Here is a 24905-nt window from a genome sequence, read left to right as displayed (position 1 = left end):
ATGTACGTCGTGCACAAGTTTAGACATGAGCACCAGCACTGTGTGCAAGTCTCGTCATGTGCTCCATTTTATGCGATGATCGTGGTTTTTCTTCAATCTTATTTCGTGAATCTGTGATTTACTAATACAATTTTGTGTACCAGTGAAGTGCACATTGTTGTTCAATCTGTGCAGCATTTTGTGACGATGACAGTGACAATGGATTAGAATACAACAACAAATATTCTGAGGTCAAAGGAACATGCACTCTGCTGGTGCTGTTGTAAAATGTTCACATTGATGTTTTCCAAAACTTCTTCTTCATTACCAACATGAGCTCTTTTACACAGCAGCTTTTACACAGCAGCTTTTACACAGCAGCTTTTACACAGCAGCTTTTACACAGCAGACTTTACACAGCAGCTTTTACACAGCAGACCGACTTCCAATTATAAGGGTCCGATTCATGAGGCAGAAGGGTGATTGGTTCGATGGCCTTGTCCTATGGTTTGAATATGCACCTTTGTTGTGTTCCGTTAGATATGATGCTGATGGAGGGTGTAGCTTGGCAATGGTCAGCAGCAGCGCACATGTCTGAAGCTCTGTTTCTCCGGGCTGCATTATTGATGAGGACAATAGCTGAGAGACGAGCTCTTCCATGATTGGTTTCACAAAATCCTTTCCCACCTGCACTGTCCTGGAAAACCAGCCATGAGGTGACGAATCATATATTTGCTTGTCCTTTGATTGTTTGCACTTGAAAAATAAACTTCTTTGCGAAAACTGCACATTATGTAAAGTTCTGATAAGTACTTCACCAAATAGTACCTGCAAGTTGGTAACATGAACACCAATTGAATATTAGCTATCATATTACCATGTAATATGATATCATCGACAGACAGGAGTGAAAAATAACTGCACGGGCCTGGTGTTGGCTTAGCGGTTAGGGTGCCGGCTTGGGATCCTAGGATCCTGGGTTCGAATCCCGGTCGATTGCTGAATTAACACCAGGGGGGTTGACTCAGCCTGTCATCCTTCCGAGGTCGGTAAACTGAGCACCATCTCACTGGTAATTCCCTGTGTGTCACAAGAGGCGACTAACAGGGTTGGCGGCAGGAAGAGCATCCGGCCATAAAACATTGCTTCAAAAAGGGGACCACGATACCCGAAAAAGGCCAACCCCTGCTCTGCGGGGGAAAATGGCCTCTAAAGGTGGTTCTTCTTCTATATTACCATGCCTCATTACCTCTGCCACTGAAGGTGGATGGAGGTTATGTTTTCACCCCTGTCTGTTTGCTGTTTGTGAACGGGATATCTCAAAAGGTTGTGGACGGATTCAGACGAAATTTGGTGGAGAGGTTGTGTATGTGACAAGGACAAAATGATTAGATTTTGGTGAAGATCCGGATCCGCATACTAGAACGTTTTAAGTGATTCTTCACCATTGGGAGATTGGGCCAAAAACGATACATAGCAGGATATCTCAAAAAGTTATCGACGGATTTGGACGAAACTTGGCGCAGAGGTAGTGTGACATGGACGAAATGATTCGATTTTGCTGAATGTCCAGATCCGGATCAGAGAATTTTACCTCCGCCACCAAAGGTGGATGGAGGTTATGTTTTCACCCCTGTCTGTTTGTCTGTCTGTTTGTGAAAAATATATCTCAAAAAGTTGTGGACGGATTCGGACGAAATTTGGCAGAGATGTAGCGTATGTGACAAGGACGAAATGATTAGATGTTGGTGAAGATCCGGATTCGGATACGGCTACTAGAATGTTTTAAGTGATTCTTCACCATTGGGAGATGGGGCCAAAAACGATACATAGCAGGATATCTCAAAAAGTTATGGATGGATTTGGACGAAACTTGGTGGACCGGTTGGGTGTGTGACAAGGACGAATAGATTCAATTTTGGGGATGATCTGAATATGGATTCGGATATGAGAATTATTTAATATTTTAAGTGATTCTTAACCATTGGGAGATAGGGCCAACCAGGCGGAGGTATGCTCCCGACTGAGTGCCGTTCTAATTAAGTGATTCTTCACCATTGAGTGATCGGGCTAAAACCGCCATATAGCACGATATCTCAAAAAGTTGTAGACGGATTTGGACGAAACTTGGTGGACCAGTTGTGTGTGTGTGACAAGGAAGAATCGATTCGATTTTGGTGAAGATCTGAATATGGATTTGGATAAGAGAATTATTTAAGTGATTCTTCACCATTGAGAGATCAGGTGAAAAGCGATATCTAACATGATATTTTAAAAAGTTATGGACGAGTTATGACTAAAAGAGGTGAATGAGTTGGTTGGGTGACAATAACAAGCTGATTTGATTTTGGTTCAGGTCCGAATCCAGATCCGGCCTATCATTGGGATACAAAACAAACTGTTCAGCCTGGTGGAAATGGGCGCTCTATCGAGGGCTGTTCTCGTTAAATGTCATATGATTACATTATCCCATCTGCAATTACATTACCTCATCTGTGATAACATTAGCCCCATTCCAGTTTTACTTTGGATCAAATCAACAGGATGTTGATTGAGGTACAGTGCATTCAGAAAGTATTCAGCCCCCTTCACTTTTTTCACATTTTGTTATGTTGAGCCTTATGCTGAAATCGTTTAAATTCATTTTTCCCCTCATCAATCTACACTCAATACCCCATAATGACAAAGAGAAAACAGGATTTTAGAAAGTTTTGCAAATTTATTAAAGAGAAAAAACTGAAATATCACATTGACATAAGTATTCAGACCCTTTGCTATGACACTTGAAATTTAGCTCAGGTGCCTCCCATTTCTCTTGATCATCTTTGACATGTTTCTACATCTTGATTGGACTCCACCTGTGGTAAATTCAATTGATTGGACATGATTTGGAAAGGCACACACCTGTCTATATAAGGTATCACAGCTGGAAATGCATATCAGAGCAAAAACCAAGCCATGAGGTCGAAGGAACTGCCTGAAGAGCTGAGAGACAGGATTGTGTCGAGGCACAGATCTGGGGAAGCCTACAAAAAAATTTCTGCTGCATTTAAGGTTCCCAAGAGCACAGTGGCCTCCATAATTCTTAAATGGAAGAAGTTTGGAACAACCAGGACTCTTACTAGAGCTGGCCGCCCGGCCAAACTGAGCAATCGGGGGAGAAGGGCCTTGGTAAGAGAGGTGACCAAGAACCCGATGGTCACTCTGGCTGAGCTCCAGAGATCCTGTGTGGAGATGGGAGAAACTTCCAGAAGGACAACCATCACTGCAACACTCCACCGATCTGGGCTTTATGGCAGAGTGGCCAGACGGAAGCCTCTCCTCAGTGAAAGACACATGAAAGCCCGCTTGGAGTTTGCAAAAAAGCACCTAAAGGACTCACAGACTGTGAGAAACAAGATTCTGTGGGCTTTCATGTTTCATCATCACCACAGCGGTCACCCAATATGGAGTTTGGTCAACATCACCCACAGTGGTCATCCATCATCACCACAGCTAACAAATATATAGACAGGTGTGTGCCTTTCCAAATCATGTCCAATCAATTGAATTTATCACAGGTGGACTCCAATCAAGGTGTAGAAACGTCTCAAAGATGATCAAGAGTGCTTATGTAAATGTGATATTTCAGTTTTTTCTTTTTAATAAATTTGCAAAACTTTCTAAAATCCTGTTTTCTCTTTGTCATTATGGGGTATTGAGTGTGGATTGATGAGGGAAAAAATGAATTTAAACGATTTCAGCATAAGGCTGCAACATAACAAAATGTGAAAAAAGTGAAGGGGTCTGAATACTTTCTGAATGCACTGTATGCTCACTACCATGGGAAGCAAGGAGAAGCTGAGGTTTTAGGAATTAACCCTTTGTCAAGTTTTCTTACACCCACTCATGATTAGTAACCCCCCATTGGCGATTCCAAACTCTCGTACGCGATTACAAACCCCACAAAATGACAATGCATTGAAGCATGAATGGAAGAGAGTGGGAACCCCTTCCTGTTTGGTATTATTAATAAATGTACAAAATGCCACATCTGCATTCAGATTTTGTGAATGTGCACACGTTAACAAAATATAACGAAGGAGTTAATGTGTAGATTTAGTTTTGAGGGCCACATGTCACAAGATCCAGTCTCCCCCTGTTCTCCACCTCCTATTTATTATTTTATTAATCATGAGTCATGATTTCCACATCACCTTGGGAGCAAATACCTTGGGAGCTTCCCCAGGGTAAGTAGAACTATACAAACGGGGAGGTATATAAAGCAGGCTGAGTACCTTGCCCGAGCATTTAAGGGGGTTGGGAGGAGAAAATACATTTCAGTTGGTGCGGGGATCACGTGGTAGGCAGGTCAGGCTGGAAGTGCAGTCATAATGTCAGCTAACAGACTGACAAAGGAGCCTGCAACTCACCTGTGATTTAGAGCGTTCCGATAAACAGCGATGGTGGCACAGAGCGTCTCAGCATCACTCGACATCAGGAGCTCAAGTAGGTGATTTGACTTCACAACTGCCAAACATGGTTTGGAAAACATGTTCATGTTTTAGTCTCCAATTTAACCCAAATCATTCATAACCCAACCTTTTATCTCAGGTAGAAACATGATAAGATGGGAATAATTATGGATGAGCACATGCAGTCGACAAAATGTGCACCAGGGGTTTATGATTGTAACAACAAACCAAATAAACATCATCATTCCCTAGTGAAAGGCTGTGATGTGAAAGACAATGCCAATGGGAAACAAACCCGGAGAGTAATGTCATTTTCATGCGTTTTGTGTTTATAAGATGTAATTTATATGAAAGAGGTCAGTCCAGGTGACAGTTTTCAACATTGGAAGGGGGAGTAATCCCAGTATGACATTGCCGACACAACAGCCAATCCACAGAACATCTATCTATAATTCCAGTAATCTCTGTATGTGTGTGTGTCTGTGTGTTTGTCTGTGTGTTTGTCTGTGACCGCTGTTTCTCGACAACCACGGGTCCGATATACTTGAAACTTGCCAGGTATATTGCTGGGGACCTGAGGATGTGCCTTTTCAAGGTTTCATATTAATCGGAGAAGTAGTTACCGAGCTATGGCGATTTATTTACCAACCGTTCGCTTTGGCTTTGCGAATGGACCAAACCATTTCATGTAAATAGAGGGGGGGGGGGGGGGTTCTACCGTACTCGCAAGCCGTTCGCTTTGGCTTTGCGAATGGACCAAACCATTTCATGTAAATAGAGGGGGGGGTTCTGTGGTCGTTACTGCCATGTGGTTTCAAAGTTTTTTTTTGTTGTTGTTGTTTGCACGCATGTTTTTTTGCACCCACGTACGGGCACGCCCTAGTATTGTTAATGATAATAAGACTTTACTGCATATATTACATAAAATACAAGGAACATACCAACATCAAAAAAAAAAAAAATTTACAAAAATAAATTAACATCCCACCGAACATAACAAAAATTAACAACACCCGACAGAAATCCCTGAAATACGAGGAATATAAAGGAAGAGATGTGTATAATTTCCCAAGCAGAGCACCTTGAATGGCGAGTTGGGCAAAACTCCCAACTAGATGGTTCATGGAGTCCAGGACAATCATCAAACTTCGCAGAATGTCCTCTTCATCATCATTCTGATCACACAATAATAACAGCATAAACATACGCGTCCCTAGATATAAATATGGAAACAAAACGCCATTGGGAAAGAAAAAGGTCTTTTTAATATTAAAAAAAAAACATTCTTGAAAAACATGGTGAAAAGTTCATTGTAAGTGAGCGAAAAAAAACTCAGCAGGCAGGGATCTGTCGAGAGGTGTATTGTGATTACTTCTCAATTACAGGTGTCCTACGATTCACTATTACTTTACCTTTCCATCTGTACTGTAAAATGTAATCAAACTCAAGAGTACTTACTGTTAGTCTTTATAAATCACATGACATTCTCCAATAGCTTGCTTAAATTGGTGAAAATTTGAGGGGTGGAAGGGGGGGGGGGGGGCAGGGGGTGAATTAATGCAGAGATCAATATGTACTTCCTGCTTTCACTTGGCTCGGCTGTGGCACATGTTAGACTCGTGGATTTTAATAAGTCAGGACTTCCGTTCGTGTTCGCCTTCCCCGCAAAATATATATAAAACGAAACAATTGGTGATTTTTCCATTCAAATGAAGAATATTTTTGGTGAAACAGGAAAAATCATTCGCGCAGTAATTTCTGTCAAACATAGCAAGAAATTTATTCCTTAATTAGAACGAATTAATCTTCCAAGTGTTTGACCACTGTCATTCAAATGTCAATGATGACAAGGTAGGCCAAGGAAAAGCAGACGAACGTGTGTGATCAAAAAGAGTCCTGCATTGACGTAGTTAGACATGAGCTTTTTGGTTCGATACTGAGGTAACTTGCATCTAATTACGAAATGAATGCACTTGTAAATAAAGAGTGAGATGGTTGTTATTGTCTTAATGCTCTCCTGTTCAAAGAGACGATTTTGAGCCACATACAATATACAGAGAGAAAAACTAAATTAATGACGTTGTAAAAAAGAACGAATGAATGAATGATCGTTTTCAGGCCATTTTTCCCCGCTACGGCGGGGGTTGGCCTTGCGGGCCCCATGACAATCATGGTTCCCTGTTTGAGGCAATGTTTTTATGGCCGGATGCCCTTCCTGACGCCAACCCTTGGTCATGCTCTTACGATGCGCAGGGATACGGTGTACCTATTCTTACGATGCGCAGGGATACGGTGTACCTATTCTAAACCGGGGTACACACCGGGATCATTCATCCCAGCAAGCTGGTACTCAATTTGCCGACCTCGGAAGGATGACAGGCTGAGTCAACCCCCCTGGTGTTAATTTAGCGATCGACCGGGATTCAGAACCCAGGATCCTAGGATCCCAAGCCGCACCCTGACCGCTAAGCCAACACCAGGCTGACGTTGTAAAAAAGGAAAAATGATAATTAAATTAAGCTTCCAGATAGGATTGAGAACTTCCTAGGACAGGGAAAAAGGCCGTCCTACTAATTACCGACCTATACTTATCTTTTGGCTCAATATGTGCCAGTCTAAGCAACCTATGCAAAAAAAATTAATTAATCACATTGTCCTGATGTTTCAATTTGACAACAATTACATTATATTCAAATAAGAAGACGAAGAAGCGCGGAGAAAAGGGCCAACAAATAAAGAACCAATGTAGGTATTGTCAAAGAGTAACAGATTAGCTTTTCAATAATGATGATTTACTGCCTTGGATAGAAAGCCGTAGATACTGTATAATTGATTAAACATAACGACAATACCCCTGGTGCTCACCTGGTAGAATAAACAGTATACCGCACTGACAAAATATATTTTAAACCAATTTCAATGGTTGCTAGAAGACAGGGCAGCATGTAGAATCATACTAGCATAATCATAAGACTTTAAACAAATAAACAAAAAAATAACTATTTTTGGGGGCAAGTCCCCTTTCTCCCCCATGGGAAGGATACCTCATCAGACCCCAATTTTTCTAATGCCATGAACAAACATTGGGACATCACGGATGATGAAGGTTGTGGTGAAGTTTCATCGAAATTGCGTGTGTAGTTTCTGAGAAGAAAGCAAATACCTATTTTGGGGGCAACCCTCTCCCCCTCCCCCAGAGACCCCCAAAGGGGCAGATTATTTTTAATGTCGTGAACAAACTTTTGTACATCATGGGTGGTGAAGCTTGTGGTGAAGTTTCATCGAAATTGTGTGTGTAGTTTCAGAAAAAAAAGCAAATACCTATTTTGAGGGGTCAAACCTGGACCCACTTTGACCCCCCATATACATTTTGCCCTTCAGACCCGGATTTTTTAAATGCCTTGAACAAACTTTAGTCACAACACAGCAAATATAATTTGTGCCAAGTTTGGTCAAAATCCCTTCAGCGGTTTCGGAGAAAAAGTTGCAAGTGTTTACGGACGGACGGACGGACGACGCGTCATCGCATAAGCTCCCCTGAACTTCGTTCCAGGTGAGCTAATAATAATAAACAGTTTCATTCCAGATCCATTTCATTAAGAGATCAAACGCTTGCCCGTAATTGTTAAATTAAGACGAAATAGCATAATTGGCTGCATTTTATCCTTTTGGCGAATGTTTTGACTACACTTTAAAATACCAGAGGAAGTGCTGAAAAGGGTCCAAAGGAGCAAACAATTAGCCCAGGTGATAATTAAGAGTACCTGGTGTGCATCAAGAACTTGGAGTGCTAATTTAATAAACCAGGTGAATCGACCCTGCTATTTTGTGAGACCACTAATAACACTAATAACATCATACATGTTGTAAAGCAGTATTTAAAGTAATTATTCCGTGGTAGCAATTGCCAAATTCACCACAGGTTCAACTAGAGAATTCATAGAACACCTTGCCCAATGCAGTCTTGCGAAAAAGGACATGGGAAGGGTCTTTTTAAATCTTGCTTTGCATTTCAAGCACAATTTATATTTCGTAAGAGTCGCGATTTTGTCTGAATCTCGATATTCCCCAATGATGAGAGCGCGAGTGGCAAATAAATTTGATTGGTCGGGATGACATTATATTTTGTTCAAGTACTGCTAAACGGAAGGGTTTTGAAAGTGTCAACAAGGAGATTTGTGTTCTACAGTGTTCAAGTAAATAATTCAATTAAAATAAAATAAAGATTTTAAAGCCTGTAGAAACAAGAATGGCACTCCTCGACATCACGACGTTGACCGTTATGCCTCCACCCACATTATTACATCATTATATGTACTTATTCACATTTTTACGTGACATGACCTCTGACCTTTGATGCCAAAATCGAATCAGTTCATCTTTGCATCATAATACATACTTATTCCAAGTTTGGTCAAAATACAATCACGAGGCCACAAGTTAGCTCAGTAACAGAATTTTTACCTGACGGGACCTCTGACCTCTTGAGCCCATAATAAAAAAAAAATTAAAAAAACCACCTTTAGAGGCCATTTTTCCCCGCAAAGCGGGGGTTGGCCTTTTTCGGGAACCGTGGTTGTTGTTGTTTTTTGGTCCCCTTTTTGAAGCGATGTTTTACGGCCGGATGCCCTTCCTGACGCCAACCATTTTTGCCGCCTTTAACGACAAACAGGGAATTACCAGTGAACTGGTACTCAATTAGCCGACCTCGGAAGGATGACAGGCTGAGTCAACCCCCCTGGCGTTAATTCAGCGATCGACCGGGATTCGAACCCAGGATCCTAGGATCCTAAGCCGGCACCCTAGCCGCTAGCCCAACACCAGGGTTGTCTTGAGCCCATAATATAAGCACTTAATCTTTGCATCATTATACATACTTGTACCAAGTTTGACTTGGATATCTTCAGCCGTTCTTCAGTTATCGTGGTAAAAAAAACCTATCACGAACGGACAGGAAGACGGACAACACGAAAACATAATGCCTCCGGAGAAGTCATAAAAAATTGTTTGTCAGAAGTTTTTCAGTAGTTTTTCAAAGTTGATACACCGTCTTTTACACCACCTTATTTATCACGTTAAATTAGTTATGCCTGTTATCTGTGTCCTTGACGATGTCACTAAAAACATTAAGTTTCCTGATTGGAATGATTTTCAATCTTGTTTGACTGTCAGACAGACTAACACAATTACCTTACACCTCTGTGCACATTTGCACTCGGACGAAATTCCATACATTTTGCCAATTTCAGAGCCAAAGTACAGCTAAACTGTAGGTTCGTTTTCCGATGCAAGTTCCGATTCATATTCAAAATATAACTTTCAATTAAATATTAAGTCGGTCCTCTAAGTCCAACATAAACTGATATGTGTAGACAGAAAAGACAAAGTGAACCAATTGCTTAATCCCGCTTTTTGCTTCGTGCACGGGGTAATGACTTAATTCACTCGGTAGGAGTGACATGATGCTTGTGAAATGTGCCCTTAACATGTTGGCACCTGACAATAACTACTGTACAACAACAACAGGCATTTTAAGGCCATTTTCCCTGCTAGAGTGGGGGTTAGCCTTGCAGGCCCCATGACAATCTTCTTCATTTTGCCCTATTTTCTGCATCCCCCCTTGTTAACCCCCTTTGCCCGCATTACTTCTTCCACCACCTTCAGCCAAGTCTTTCTCGGTCTTTCACGTCCTCCCCTCCCTTCTACATTAATTTCCATCACTCTTCTCAACCAGTCACTTTCATCCTTTCTCCACACATGACCAAACCATCTCAACCTGTTTCTCTTCACAGCATCAATCACAGGCACTATTCCCATCATCTTTCGCAATTCATCATTTGTCTTCCTCTCTCCCAACGATACTCCGCACATCCACCGAACCATTCGCATTTCCACCCTTTCCAGCCTTTGTTGCTGCTCTACGTTCATTACCCATGTCTCGCTCCCATAAATCATAACACTTCTCACACATGCAGCATACTCCTTTCCCTTCAGCTTCAACGACACTCCCCTCCTCGTCAGCACGCCACTCAGTTCCCGAAACTTCTTCCATGCACATCTCACTCTAGCAACCGTTGCTGAGACTGATCCACCTTCTCCATTCAGCATGTCTCCTAGGTAGCAAAATGTTTTCACACCTTCCAGCCTCACGCCGTCTCCAAGATCCAACTTAACATTTCCTACATCTGCAGCTCCCTCTCTGCACACCTTACACTTGAATGTAGCTGCCACACTGGTTAATGACCCTCTCAGACCACTACAATTTTGACAATAACTACTGTGAACATCAGAAAACTTTACCTCAATTGGAATTCTCCTTTTAAGTTGTCATACAACAGTAATGAAAGAGCTGTCGTTTGGTGATGATCAAAATAGAATTAACCACAAAATGACACATAGGTATATATTGACACACCTTGACACCTGACACTTATCGTGTCAATAGATATTGACACACCTTGTCAGATGGAACCCTTTGTGTGTGTAATCGTTGTGCAAGCAGAAGCATGTTGTCCAGAGCTGTAGGGAGGAACTCGATATAAAATTCCTCAACGTCCGTATCTGGCTCCAAGCCTACACAGCACGAGCTGCACAAAACAAAATGCATGGTTATAGATGGTGTGATGGGTGAGGGTCGGTGGCAAGTCTAGATGGCAATAACACCACCAACATATCAGTTTTAGCTCTTATTAGAAGCCAAGGCTAATATGTTACTGATGTAGTATCTTCTTTTACACTTAGGTGTAAGGCAAATTGTGACCAATACTTTAAAGCCTTTTACTTCTGCATAAATATATAAATAATGGAGGCCCATACTCGTGACAGAGATTCGGATGTTCATGACAAATTGAGCAAATGTTCCAGACTAAAACGAAATCCTGGACATGAATTTGAAATTTGTTCAGGGTGGCGGTGATAACTTCACTCCTCTTTGCAAAACACGCGTTGGGATCTTTGATGTCCACGAACAACCAATGTTAGCAAACTAGTACTCCAGCTCAACATCTTTCTGATGGATGGAACATACATTAATGCATTGTGCTGCCTGCACCGAGTTAATTTGTTATGGCAACAGTTTATAGCTGGGATGAAATTCAAACCCAGGCTAAACAGCTCAAAAGGCAAGTTCGCGGACCAGTCCGAGTGCTCATACCAGCCCTGCCAGCCCACATATTTAAATAAATTGAAGACATTCAAGACAAACATGACTAATTATAAATGCCCCTCGAACAATTTGTAGGCAATTATGTCATTTGTTACAAAAACGAAAACGTTGTGCTCAGTCAATTCGGATGTTCTATCCATTTAAAAGGCACTACTGCCAAAACATTCTGAAAGGCCGCACAGTTTTTCAGATTGAAATACATATATTTTTTATTTTTGTAATCAATGGAATAAATTCTGATGGCGATGTATATGTGGCATAAAAGCTATCTACATTCTTTTCAGTGAAAGGTAAATGGAGAAGGACCCATCTTTTTTGCCAAATTAAAGAGTGTTTGTTTGTAAAGCAAAGCTATCCAACATAAAAATCATTTCAAGTTCATTATGATCCTTTAAAACTTATAATAAAGAATTATACTTCAGTCAGTGCCAAAGTCAGGAAAGAGAGATAAATAGAAAGGGAAAAGAAGAGAGATAACAAAAACAAAGTTATAAGTGTAGAACATATGGTCAATGTGGGAAGTAGAAAACTTCTACATTTAAGGGCATCAAATGACTCTTTCACCAACTTAATGAGAAACTGGTCTTTTCAATACAAAGAGATAAGCTTGGGGGCAAATGAGAAAAGGAAGAGAAAGGAGGAGGCTTGAGAAGAGAAAGATTGGTAGGGGAGTGTGGCAGGATATAGGAGATAAAAGAAAAAAGGTAAAAATATAGGATGAAGACAGATGCGGTGGGAGAAGTCAAAATGCTGTTATTTTGCATAGATCATTTATAAATGGCCCCTGAAATCCTCACTATAATTCATGGACCGGTGTTTGTCTGCATGTGTGTGTGTTTGTTGCGCAACTCCTCCTACAGTTCTGGGCCCATTACATCCAGACTTGCTACATAGGATCAGCATGACCCCTATTAGTGCATATGGGCATTGGGAATTCTAAATTTTTGCCGGTGGTCTTGGGGGCAAAACTCTCTTTGTAAATATGTATCGTATTGCGCCACCTCCAGATGGGAGATGGTATTACAAGTCCCCACCCTTTACATACAGTATTCCTGTTCCCACATTTTCCAGTGCAGTGAGGTGTTTTGAATTATAAGTAGGAGGCAAGTTTTTTCCTTAATGCAGGTAACCAGGGTTATTATTTTTTTTTTTCGGGAGCGATTGAGGGAGCTGTCAATTGCCTATACACCGCCCAAATAGAGGTATGCATCAGAATAATGTGTTGCATGCTTGGAAAAAGATCACCCGTAGGGTGGGTACTCTGCTGGTAATATACAATCCTCTTCATTGGAATAGTCATCAGCGACAAAAGTCCTTGAGCAACCTGATAATGCGTGCCAGGTGCGCTAAATTGATCCAACTGTTGTGCAGATGAGAATGGTCATAGCGAAGGGACAGAGAGCAGTAGTGCAGCAGCTGCATTTCCCACACAGAACGCTTGAGCACAACCTGATGGCCTCCATTCACATCAGCCAGGATTTCTGCAACATCGTAACGCAAATATATACTTCAATATAAACAGGAAACCATTACTATTTACTTCCATATATACTTCAAGACTTACTATTAATAATAGTAACGATGCAAAGATTATGTGCAAGCTTTCTCTCCAGATAAGTAAAGCAAGGATAGATTTAACACAAGGATGGAACCAAATGACCCAAAGCCACCACCCTAATGTCCTGTCACTTGAACCTCTGCAGAAACCCAGACCCAGAACAAACTGCAAAATTCTTAATCTCAAGGAGAAAATTGAGGCCTAAAATCACTCTCCTTTCTCCTTTTGTGTGTCATCCCTATAGTGGGGCAACTTAGCATAACAATTGTGCATTTTGTGAGGAAAGCACCAAATTTGGCACACTAGTAGACTATCATATTATGAAAAGATCTGGATATTGGGCCATCTCAGATTCAGAGATTTGATTTTTGCAAGATTTCGATTCGATTGGGATCGAAGAGAACACCTTCTTCGTCTTCTGTACAGTGAAGTTGCCAGCCCTGAATTCTCTGGCTACATCTGAGTGCTTCATTGGGAGTGCAACCATGTCCCTCAGGTGAACAGGGACCCACCTGGCATAGCGTGTGTGGTCTAAGGCATGGAACCATGGGACCAGTTCCGTCAGGGCATCGAGGTACATCGTGAATGAAGCCTGCCGCAGAGAACGCACGTAGACCAGTACCAACATCTCTAGTTCCAGCACAGTTGCCCAGTACTGAAAGTTGGGAATGTCTTCTCCTCTCTGGTGACACCAGTCTTCGAACTCAGGCAGGTCTTCTGCATCATCAGCATATGTCATACAGTGGCGTTCATACGCACGGTGTTGCAGGATGTGCAGTGCCGCTGCAGTGATTTGATGAGCTCTTCTTGTGCGGGTGACGTGGGCAGCTCGCAGGAAGGAGTCGGCCGTCCCTGGCGTTGCAATCTCAGCTTGCAAATCTGCAAAATCTGCAAATCTTGCAAAAATCAAATCTCTGAATCTGAGATGGCCCAATATCCAGATCTTTTCATAATATGATAGTCTACTAGTGTGCCAAATTTGGTGCTTTCCTCACAAAATGCACAATTGTTATGCTATATTTAGCTTAGCTGCCGGACTACTATGTTTGTGTTCAAGCTTAAAAGATTTGTGACTGTTCAGACCAGGACTTCTGGTATCTTGTACCTGTTGCTGTATTTGAGCCGGGGGAGTATCTGCTGAAATCTATCTATCAGAGTTCTTCCCAACAACTTTGGTCTTTGTTCCTTTCAAACTTCTTTCTGTTTGTTCACATTTCTCTTTATTCATTATAATTCTTGCTTCTTCTTTATTTCTCTCTTTATTTATCTATCTGTCAAGGAGAAGTAAATTCTTGCAGAAAATTTTCTGTAAGGTTCACTTGGCTGCACCTGGATGGGTTTGAAGGTTATGGAGTAGTGGCTGAAACCCGAATCCTATCCAGGTTCCTTCTGATGATTCCAGCTTTGCTTATTCTGGTTCCTCCTGATGATTCCATCTTTGCTTATTCTGGTTCCTCCTGATGATTCCATCTTTGCTTATTCTGGTTCCTCCTGATGATTCCATCTTTGCTTATTCTGGTTCCTCCTGATGATTCCAGCTTTGCTTATTCTGGTTCCTCCTGATGATTCCAGCTTTGCTTATTCTGGTTCCTCCTGATGATTCCATCTTTGCTTATTCTGGTTCCTCCTGATGATTCCATCTTTGCTTATTCTGGTTCCTCCTGATGATTCCATCTTTGCTTATTCTGGTTCCTCCTGATGATTCCAGCTTTGCTTATTCTGGTTCCTCCTGATGATTCCATCTTTGCTTATTCTGGTTCCTCCTGATGATTCCATCTTTGCTTATTCTGGTTCCTCCTGATGATTCCAGCTTTGCTTATTCTGGTTCCTCCTGATGATTCCATCTTTGCTTATTCTGGTTCCTCCTGATGATTCCATCTTTGCTTATTCTGGTTCCTCCTGATGATTCCAGCTTTGCTTATTCTGGTTCCTCCTGATGATTCCATCTTTGCTTATTCTGGTTCCTCCTGATGATTCCAGCTTTGCTTATTCTGGTTCCTCCTGATGATTCCATCTTTGCTTATTCTGGTTCCTCCTGATGATTCCATCTTTGCTTATTCTGGTTCCTCCTGATGATTCCAGCTTTGCTTATTCTGGTTCCTCCTGATGATTCCATCTTTGCTTATTCTGGTTCCTCCTGATGATTCCATCTTTGCTTATTCTGGTTCCTTCTGATGATTCCAGCTTTGCTTATTCTGGTTCCCCCTGATGATTCCATCTTTGCTTATTCTGGTTCCTCCTGATGTTTCCATCTTTGCTTATTCTGGTTCCTTCTGATGATTCCAGCTTTGCTTATTCTGGTTCCTCCTGATGATTCCATCTTTGCTTATTCTGGTTCCTCCTGATGATTCCAGCTTTGCTTATTCTGGTTCCTCCTGATGATTCCAGCTTTGCTTATTCTGGTTCCTCCTGATGATTCCATCTTTGCTTATTCTGGTTCCTCCTGATGATTCCATCTTTGCTTATTCTGGTTCCTCCTGATGATTCCATCTTTGCTTATTCTGGTTCCTCCTGATGATTCCATCTTTGCTTATTCTGGTTCCTTCTGATGATTCCAGCTTTGCTTATTCTGGTTCCTCCTGATGATTCCATCTTTGCTTATTCTGGTTCCTCCTGATGATTCCATCTTTGCTTATTCTGGTTCCTTCTGATGATTCCAGCTTTGCTTATTCTGGTTCCTCCTGATGATTCCAGCTTTGCTTATTCTGGTTCCTCCTGATGATTCCATCTTTGCTTATTCTGGTTCCTTCTGATGATTCCAGCTTTGCTTATTCTGGTTCCTCCTGATGATTCCAGCTTTGCTTATTCTGGTTCCTCCTGATGATTCCAGCTTTGCTTATTCTGGTTCCTCCTGATGATTCCATCTTTGCTTATTCTGGTTCCTCCTGATGATTCCAGCTTTGCTTATTCTGGTTCCTCCTGATGATTCCAGCTTTGCTTATTCTGGTTCCTCCTGATGATTCCATCTTTGCTTATTCTGGTTCCTTCTGATGATTCCAGCTTTGCTTATTCTGGTTCCTTCTGATGATTCCAGCTTTGCTTATTCTGGTTCCTCCTGATGATTCCAGCTTTGCTTATTCTGGTTCCTCCTGATGATTCCATCTTTGCTTATTCTGGTTCCTTCTGATGATTCCAGCTTTGCTTATTCTGGTTCCTCCTGATGATTCCAGCTTTGCTTATTCTGGTTCCTCCTGATGATTCCAGCTTTGCTTATTCTGGTTCCTCCTGATGATTCCATCTTTGCTTATTCTGGTTCCTCCTGATGATTCCAGCTTTGCTTATTCTGGTTCCTCCTGATGATTCCAGCTTTGCTTATTCTGGTTCCTCCTGATGATTCCATCTTTGCTTATTCTGGTTCCTTCTGATGATTCCAGCTTTGCTTATTCTGGTTCCTTCTGATGATTCCAGCTTTGCTTATTCTGGTTCCTCCTGATGATTCCAGCTTTGCTTATTCTGGTTCCTCCTGATGATTCCATCTTTGCTTATTCTGGTTCCTTCTGATGATTCCATCTTTGCTTATTCTGGTTCCTTCTGATGATTCCAGCTTTGCTTATTCTGGTTCCTCCTGATGATTCCATCTTTGCTTATTCTGGTTCCTCCTGATGATTCCAGCTTTGCTTATTCTGGTTCCTCCTGATGATTCCAGCTTTGCTTATTCTGGTTCCTCCTGATGATTCCATCTTTGCTTATTCTGGTTCCTTCTGATGATTCCAGCTTTGCTTATTCTGGTTCCTTCTGATGATTCCATCTTTGCTTATTCTGGTTCCTTCTGATGATTCCAGCTTTGCTTATTCTGGTTCCTCCTGATGATTCCAGCTTTGCTTATTCTGGTTCCTCCTGATGATTCCAGCTTTGCTTATTCTGGTTCCTCCTGATGATTCCATCTTTGCTTATTCTGGTTCCTCCTGATGATTCCAGCTTTGCTTATTCTGGTTCCTCCTGATGATTCCATCTTTGCTTATTCTGGTTCCTCCTGATGATTCCAGCTTTGCTTATTCTGGTTCCTCCTTATGATTCCAGCTTTGCTTATTCTGGTTCCTCCTGATGATTCCATCTTTGCTTATTCTGGTTCCTTCTGATGATTCCAATGCAATATTTGGTCTTACATTTGATTATAATCCTCTGTGCAGATTAAATGTTAGTACTGTATATAGTCATGTTACTTTTCATTGGTTGAGATTGAAAGTATGAATTATCTTGTATATCTCTTTCAATGCATGAATAATTGTCTTTTTACCTCCCCCTCTCTTCCCACCCCCAAGTGTGGAAAGAATACATTTCAAGTTTATCTACAATATAAAACACAATGTGTGTGTTTGTGTGTGTGTGTGTGTGTGTGTGTGTGTGTGTGTGTGTGTGTGTGTGTGTGTCTGACCCCCTTCATAAGGATAGGTTTTAAAGGCTTTGATTAGTGCTTAAGGAGGGATTTGAGTAGGGGGGTGGGGGGGGGGTTAATGGGCAATCTTTGAACACGACTGTGTGTCCACCGGTTAAAAGACCTAAAAGACTCTGAGGACCCAAAAGACCCAATGGACCCAAAACACCCAAATACACGAAGACCCAAAATACCCTGTAGACTGTTAAAGACACAAAAGACCATGAAGACCCAGAAGACCTCAAGGACCCAGAAGACCCCAAATACCCTGAAGACCCAAAAGACTGAAAAGACCCTGAATTGACCAATTGACCCCAAAGACCCAAGACACCCTGATGACCCAAAAGACCCCAAGGATCCAAAAGACCCAAACAACCATGAGGACCCAAATGACAAATTGGACCCAAAAGGCCCCACAGACTCAGAAGACTCCCAAGGACTCTGAAGATCCAAAATACCCCAAAAGACCCCAAAGACCCAAAAGACTGAAAAGACCCTGAAGACCCAATGGACCCCAAAGACTGAAAAGATGCTGAAGCCCAATGGACCCCAAAGACCCAAAAGACTGTGAAGATCCAATGGACCCGAAAACACCTAAAATACCCCAAGTACTGGATAGACCCCAAGGACTCTGAAGACCCCAAGGACTCTGAAGATCCAAAATACCCCGAAGACCCTAAATACCCCAAAGACCCAAAATACCCAAAAGACTCTGAACACCCAATGGACCCCAAACACCTAAAATACCCCAAGTACTGGATAGACCCCAAGGACTCTGAAGACCCCAAGGACTCTGAAGATCCAAAATACCCTGAAGACCCAAAATACCCCAAAGACCCAAAATACCCAAAAGACCCCGAACACCCAATGGACCCCAAACACATAAAATAACCTGAAGACCCAAAAGACCCTGAAAACACAAAAGACCCAAAAGACCATGAAGACCCAAAATACCCCAAAGACCCTTAAATACCCCAAAAGCCCCAAAAAACCCTGAAGATCCAAATGACTGAAAAGACCCTGAAGACCCAATGGACCCCAAAGACCCAAAAGACACTGAAGACCCAAAAGAGCCTGAACACCCCAAGGTTCACTGCTGGTTTAAGGCTGAGGATATTTTTTGCCTCATCTCCTTGGCCCAGGGGTTTCATGTGTCTTTCCAGACAGCTGGGGGGACTTCCCGAGTTCTGGGTGAGGTGGACTGCCACTCGGTCCACTGGGTCTCTGGCTGACTGGGTGGTCAAAGCCTTCTCTAACCATGAGAGGGTTGTGACGGTCCGCCTCTGGCCCTCTACAATGAGAGCGTTTCAGATTATGACGTTAAGTTTTGGTTGTCACGTTTTGTAGCTATTAAGTCTCCACCCACAGTGGTGAAAAAGGAGAAGGAGAAGGAGAAGGAGAAGGAGAAGGAGGAGGGAGAAAATGGGAGGAGAGCAGTGTGGTGGCTGATGGCCATTTGCCTCAAGAGGCACTGTAGCCGAGTGCAGTGCTGCCATTGTTATCCCCCCTCCCTGCAGAGATGGAGAAGGAATTGGACGCAGCCTCTGTGCCCTCAGCAGCAGAGGTCCTGGATGTGGTCAAGTCGGGATCCAAGCTCACTGAAGTGGCAGGGGAGAACATGGTCGAAAATGTGGTCGCAAGTGGCGGGGTCGGAGGGAACGACCTCCATTCAAGAGACCCCGCTCCCGGGGGCTGAAAGTGATGGCTCTTCCTCCGAGGCCGGTATAGACACTGGTGCTGCTGAATGGACACATTACAAGTGCCGAAGGAGGGGCTGGAAGTCCAAAAGACCGCCTCCCCTGGGCATGGCTCTCAGGGAATTGATCAGCAGCGGAAAATTGCGAAGAAACCTGTTGGAGTGTAGAGCCCCCTCGGGCATTGGACGGCCCATCCAGGGCTGGGGAAATCTCAGGAAGGGACATTTTGAACTGTGAGGAGGGGGGTTTTCCCAGACATTACCCCTCTGTTCCTTCCCGTTCCCGCTCTCTTCAGTGAAGCTCCCCACTCCTGACTTTTGTTCCCCCTCCAGGGGCCATGGGAATTCAGAGGGCGGATGAGTGAGGGTTTTCTTGTTTATTGTTCTTCGGTTTTTTATTCCTCTTTGACTTGTTTCCGATTCTTCTCTCTTAAATTTGTTTCTGTTTCTTGTTAGCCCATCCCCTGCGCAGCAGTAATCACTTCTGTGTGTCTGTCTCTCTGTGTGTGTGTGTGTGTCTGTCCAGGCCGTAATTTTTTTTTACCATTTCAGCTATTGTCATCAAATTTTCACCAAAGCTTTATTATGATAATACAGAGAAAGCAAATGAATAATTTTGTTGTGGTTGGATCTGATGTAGTCTTATCTTGCTCTACCTTGCAACATATTATTATGATAACACGGAGAAAGCAAATGAATAATTTTGTTGTGGTTGGACCTGATGTAGTCTTATCTTTCTCTACCTTGCAACATATTATTATGATAATACGGAGAAAGCAAATGAATAATTTTGTTGTGGTTGGACCTGATGTAGTCTTATCTTGCTCTACCTTGCAACATATTATTATGATAATACGGAGAAAGCAAATGAATAATTTTGTTGTGGTTGGACCTGATGTAGTCTTATCTTGCTCTACCTTGCAACATATTATTATGATAATACGGAGAAAGCAAATGAATAATTTTGTTGTGGTTGGACCTGATGTAGTCATATCTTGCTCTACCTTGCAACATATTATTATGATAACACGGAGAAAGCAAATGAATAATTTTGTTGTGGTTGGACCTGATGTAGTCATATCTTGCGCTACCTTGCAACATATTATTATGATAACACGGAGAAAGCAAATGAATAATTTTGTTGTGGTTGGACCTGATGTAGTCATATCTTGCTCTACCTTGCAACATATTATTATGATAACACGGAGAAAGCAAATGAATAATTTTGTTGTGGTTGGACCTGATGTAGTCTTATCTTGCTCTACCTTGCAACATATTATTATGATAATACGGAGAAAGCAAATGAATAATTTTGTTGTGGTTGGACCTGATGTAGTCATATCTTGCTCTACCTTGCAACATATTATTATGATAACACGGAGAAAGCAAATGAATAATTTTGTTGTGGTTGGACCTGATGTAGTCTTATCTTGCTCTACCTTGCAACATATTATTATGATAATACGGAGAAAGCAAATGAATAATTTTGTTGTGGTTGGACCTGATGTAGTCTTATCTTTCTCTACCTTGCAACATATTATTATGATAATACGGAGAAAGCAAATGAATAATTTTGTTGTGGTTGGACCTGATGTAGTCTTATCTTTCTCTACCTTGCAACATATTATGATAATATGGAGAAAGCAAATGAATAATTTTGTTGTGGTTGGACCTGATGTAGTCTTATCTTGCTCTACCTTGCAACATATTATCTATCTATAATTCCAGTAATCTCTGTCTGTACGTTTGTCTGTGACCGCTGTTTCTCGACAACCACGGGTCCGATATACTTTTAACTTGCCAGGTATATTGCTGGGGACCCGAGGATGTGCCTTTTCAAGGTTTCATATTAATCGGACAATTACTTACCGAGCTATGTCCAAAAAACGATTCAACCAATCAGAGAGCAGCGAACGATCGCGTGTGCCGAACGTGGCGGGCACACTCTGCCTCGGATGGCACATTTGAGAGCGTATTCATTTATTTCACGTTTGCAAACTATGTTGGCGTTAAACTATGTTTTACAACTAATAAAAACGAATTTGCGATTCATTCGCTTTCCTGCGCGTTTGTGCACGCGATGGCGATTTCTTTACCAAACTCCGGAAGCCGTTCGCTTTGGACCAAACCATTGCATGTAAATAGAGGGGGGGGATTGTCACCACTCGCAAGCCGTTCGCTTTGGACCAAACCATTTCATGTAAATAGAGGGGGGGGATATAATTTTAGATATAGATATAGTACGGGCATGCCCTAGTTATGATAATACGGAGAAAGCAAATGAATAATTTTGTTGTGGTTGGACCTGATGTAGTCTTATCTTGCTCTACCTTGCAACATACTATTATGATAACACGGAGAAAGCAAATGAATAATTTTGTTGTGGTTGGACCTGATGTAGTCATATCTTGCTCTACTTTGCAACATATTATTATGATAACACGGAGAAAGCAAATGAATAATTTTGTTGTGGTTGGACCTGATGTAGTCTTATCTTTCTCTACCTTGCAACATATTATGATAATATGGAGAAAGCAAATGAATAATTTTGTTGTGGTTGGACCTGATGTAGTCATATCTTGCTCTACCTTGCAACATATTGTTATGAATTTGGTAGAGCAATATCTAGAGCTAGGTAGATCTGAATAGGTAGGTATTCGGCTGTCGTGACAGGGACTCTACATGTAATAAGTTCTTGATGTTTAGGCGTTTGTCGGGGTAAGATGTATGATTGTGGATCTACCTGGAGGTCCGAGTGTTAAATAGTGAGGGATTAAAGGTAACGCCCCTGTGAGTCTCACCTGGTAGTCAAACCTCTGTCCATTATGGCACTGCAAACCACATAAACATTAGTTAGGTCCTTAGCGCAACATTAAATAATTCCCTTTCCCTGACATTGACTTCGTAATAAATAGACAGGAAACCAGGCCAAAAACACCGCCGCGGTTGGCCGCCGCCGTTCGCACCTCAAAGGCCTACCAACCTCGCTGGCACGTGTTACAAAACGACCGCGGGGGGGTCGCGGACGGGAGATGTCAGGAGTCGCATGCCGCAGAGGGCGTGACCTGGGCGAGTTGGGAGGCTGTGATTGGCTGAGGAGTGCGCCAATGTGACGTGATCGGCCACCAATATATGCGACGGTCGGACGCCATTTCAGGCAGTCCAGAGTTGAGTTGAGTTCGTGGCAGACGCAGGCAGACACCAGAGAGTTCGTAGGAGTTGGTTGGAGCACACAGTCGACGCAGAGACACAGTTGGTGGAAAAGCTCCCCGAAGGCAGTTGGTGGAAAAGCTCCCCGAAGGCAGCTGGTGGAGAGTTCGTTCACACACCGAGCACACCAAGCCCACAGAGCACGCGGCAGTTCGCAGCAGTTCGTTGCAAGTCGAGCCCTCCGTTGAACCATTGGTGCACGGGCCTTGTGGAGATCGTCCTCGTGTGAAGCTGCTGGCCACGCGTCGGACGCGTGGTGCTTGGAGCGGGGCCTCGTAGAGCTTGGAGCGAAGGACCTGGTGGTGTGCGATCGGGCCAAAAGGAGCGGTGTTGGACGGCCGCCCCGAGAGACGACGAAAGACAGATAAGCCGCATCCGCGTACATTTGAACGACGTGACGTGTTATTTTTGTATCCATAATCTCCCTCGTATCGTGTTTGCTGTCAGTCGTGTGGGGACGTCCCGATTTAGAGTTATTAGATTTACCGGCGCGGCTTTTTCACTGTATTACTATTCGATAATAAATCCTTATATTATTTTCTGTATATATATCTGAACGCAGTTTTCCTGGGTGTTTGATTTTAGTAGATAAGGCGGCGGGCGGAGCTTTGCTGCGTGCGCCATTCCGCGCGTTTAACTTTGTGTTGAACTTGAATCCGCCATTGAGTTTTCGCCTCGGGAGTTAAAGTCTCGCAAATCGGTCATCCGTAACTGTGGTGTTAATCACGGTTGCGTAACAAGTGGTGTCAGGAGTGGGATTTGAACCCGTCGGACAAATTTTTTTTGTCCGCGGCGAGACATCGACACGGTCGGACAAATTTTTTTGTCCGCGGGGAGAAATCGACACGGTCGGGCGTACATTGCGCCCGACGTTCGAACGCAAAATTTTTATAGTTGAGGCGGAGAAATTTGATAATCAATTGGGCAAACGGAGCGCGATATCGCGTCTTCGTCAAATTTAAATTGTTTCAGGAATTATTAAAACAGATAAATACGCGCGCGGGGAACGACCTTCCGAAAAGCGGATGTCGGAGGTCGACGAGATGGAAGTACGCAGCGAGGCCTCCGTCAGCGTTGGGAGTGAGCCGGAAATAGGGGAATTAGATGTCGAGGTGAGCCTTGGAACCTCCCCCGTCCCGAGCACCAACTTATCCCCCTCCCCCACCGGGGAGTCGGGAGCAGTAGGAACGGCCCCGACAACCGACCAGATGTTGGGTCAATTGCTTCGAAAAATTGAAGGGATGGAAAAGAACGGTGAGCGAGCCAGTTGGGAATTGAATGAACAAATGAAGTCGCAGGGGAAGGAATGTAGGGAAGGAATGAAGGGAATGAGTGATCGATTGGAGGAACAAATGGGACAAATGAAAAGTGGGTTGGAAAATAAAATGGAGTCCCAGGGGAAGGAATGGAGGAATGAAATAAAGGAAAGGAATGAACAATTGGAAGGAAAAATTGGGGAAATGGCACAGCAGCTGGGGGAACGAATTGATGGCATAGAAGGGAGAGTGCAAAACCAAATTACGGACAGACTGGGGAAATTTGAGGGTAAAGTAGAAACTCAAATGGGGGAGATGGAAAAAGCCATAGGGGTGGAAATTGAATTGAAACGGGAAGAATTAATGTCAAAAATAGAGGAGGGCGTGACGCAGGCTGTCCAAATGGGGGAAAAGTTGGAGGGTCAGATTGGTGCCACAAATGCTCGAATTGATAAAGCAAATGGGGACCTGGAAGGCTATCGGGGCCGGGTGGATGCCAGAATGCTACAGCAGAGTGAGGAATGGGGACTGCTCAACCGACAGGGGGGCAAATTGGCCGAGGAGGTGAGGGGGTTGGAAACCCGCATAAAAGAGCAGGAGCAAGGGTTAATTGAGAAAGGCCTGTGGGGGCCACTAATGGATAATGAAAGGGTGAGTGATTTTATGCAGGAGCGACTGGAGATCTGGGACAATACCATCAAGAAGGAGGTTGGTCGGGTTCAAGGGAGCCTGGGTGATGAGGTGAGTTGGTCCGAGGAGGTGGTTGGAGTGACCGAGGGGACGCTCACTGTACACTGCTATTTGGAAACAGAGGCTCCAAAATTGGACAACCAGTTGGGGGAGTGTGTTGGCTCCGGGCTGGATTTGGATCTTGGAGGATCGGGAGATAGAGCTTCTGGAGATTTGGTCCCTGTAGGGAATTTGGATCAACTGCAGGGAGGGGCAGAACAACCGGTGGTAGAGGTTGTTCCCTGCAGCTGCGGTTTGGCAGTGGGAATGAAAATTTTTAAAATAAAATTACAATGGGAACTTGATTTGGAGCAGCCATGGTGGGGATTGGTCCCCGGGCTGCGGGATTTGGACATGGAGAGGTCATGGGTGATGGCCTCGGGCAAAAGTTGCCCCTTTCAAAATTTGGGTATGCCGGCCAGCTGGGGGGCTGTGATGGCGAGATTTGGACGTGGGGTCCAGCCTTGGGTGTCGAGGTACGAC

General features: G+C 43.1%; 1 protein-coding gene across 2 annotated transcripts in view; it reads right to left on the bottom strand.

Annotated features, from left to right (window-relative positions):
* IQCB1 (IQ motif containing B1) overlaps positions 1-24905 on the bottom strand; it is a 43516-nt gene that overhangs the window by 11936 nt on the left and 6675 nt on the right. For both annotated transcript variants that reach the window (XM_078786939.1, XM_078786942.1), the window contains exons 2-6: positions 12923-13079; positions 10891-11020; positions 5515-5608; positions 4392-4488; positions 501-676 (exon numbers count right to left, since the gene is read on the bottom strand). In XM_078786939.1, coding sequence (XP_078643065.1) covers positions 501-676; positions 4392-4488; positions 5515-5608; positions 10891-11020; positions 12923-13079 — 654 coding nt within the window. The remainder of the gene's footprint in view (positions 1-500; positions 677-4391; positions 4489-5514; positions 5609-10890; positions 11021-12922; positions 13080-24905) is intronic.

The sequence above is a fragment of the Myxine glutinosa genome, chromosome 1 (assembly GCF_964187855.1).
Source record: "Myxine glutinosa chromosome 1, kmMyxGlut1.1, whole genome shotgun sequence".
NCBI lineage: Eukaryota > Metazoa > Chordata > Myxini > Myxiniformes > Myxinidae > Myxine > Myxine glutinosa.
This window is presented reverse-complemented; position numbering and strand designations above follow the sequence as displayed.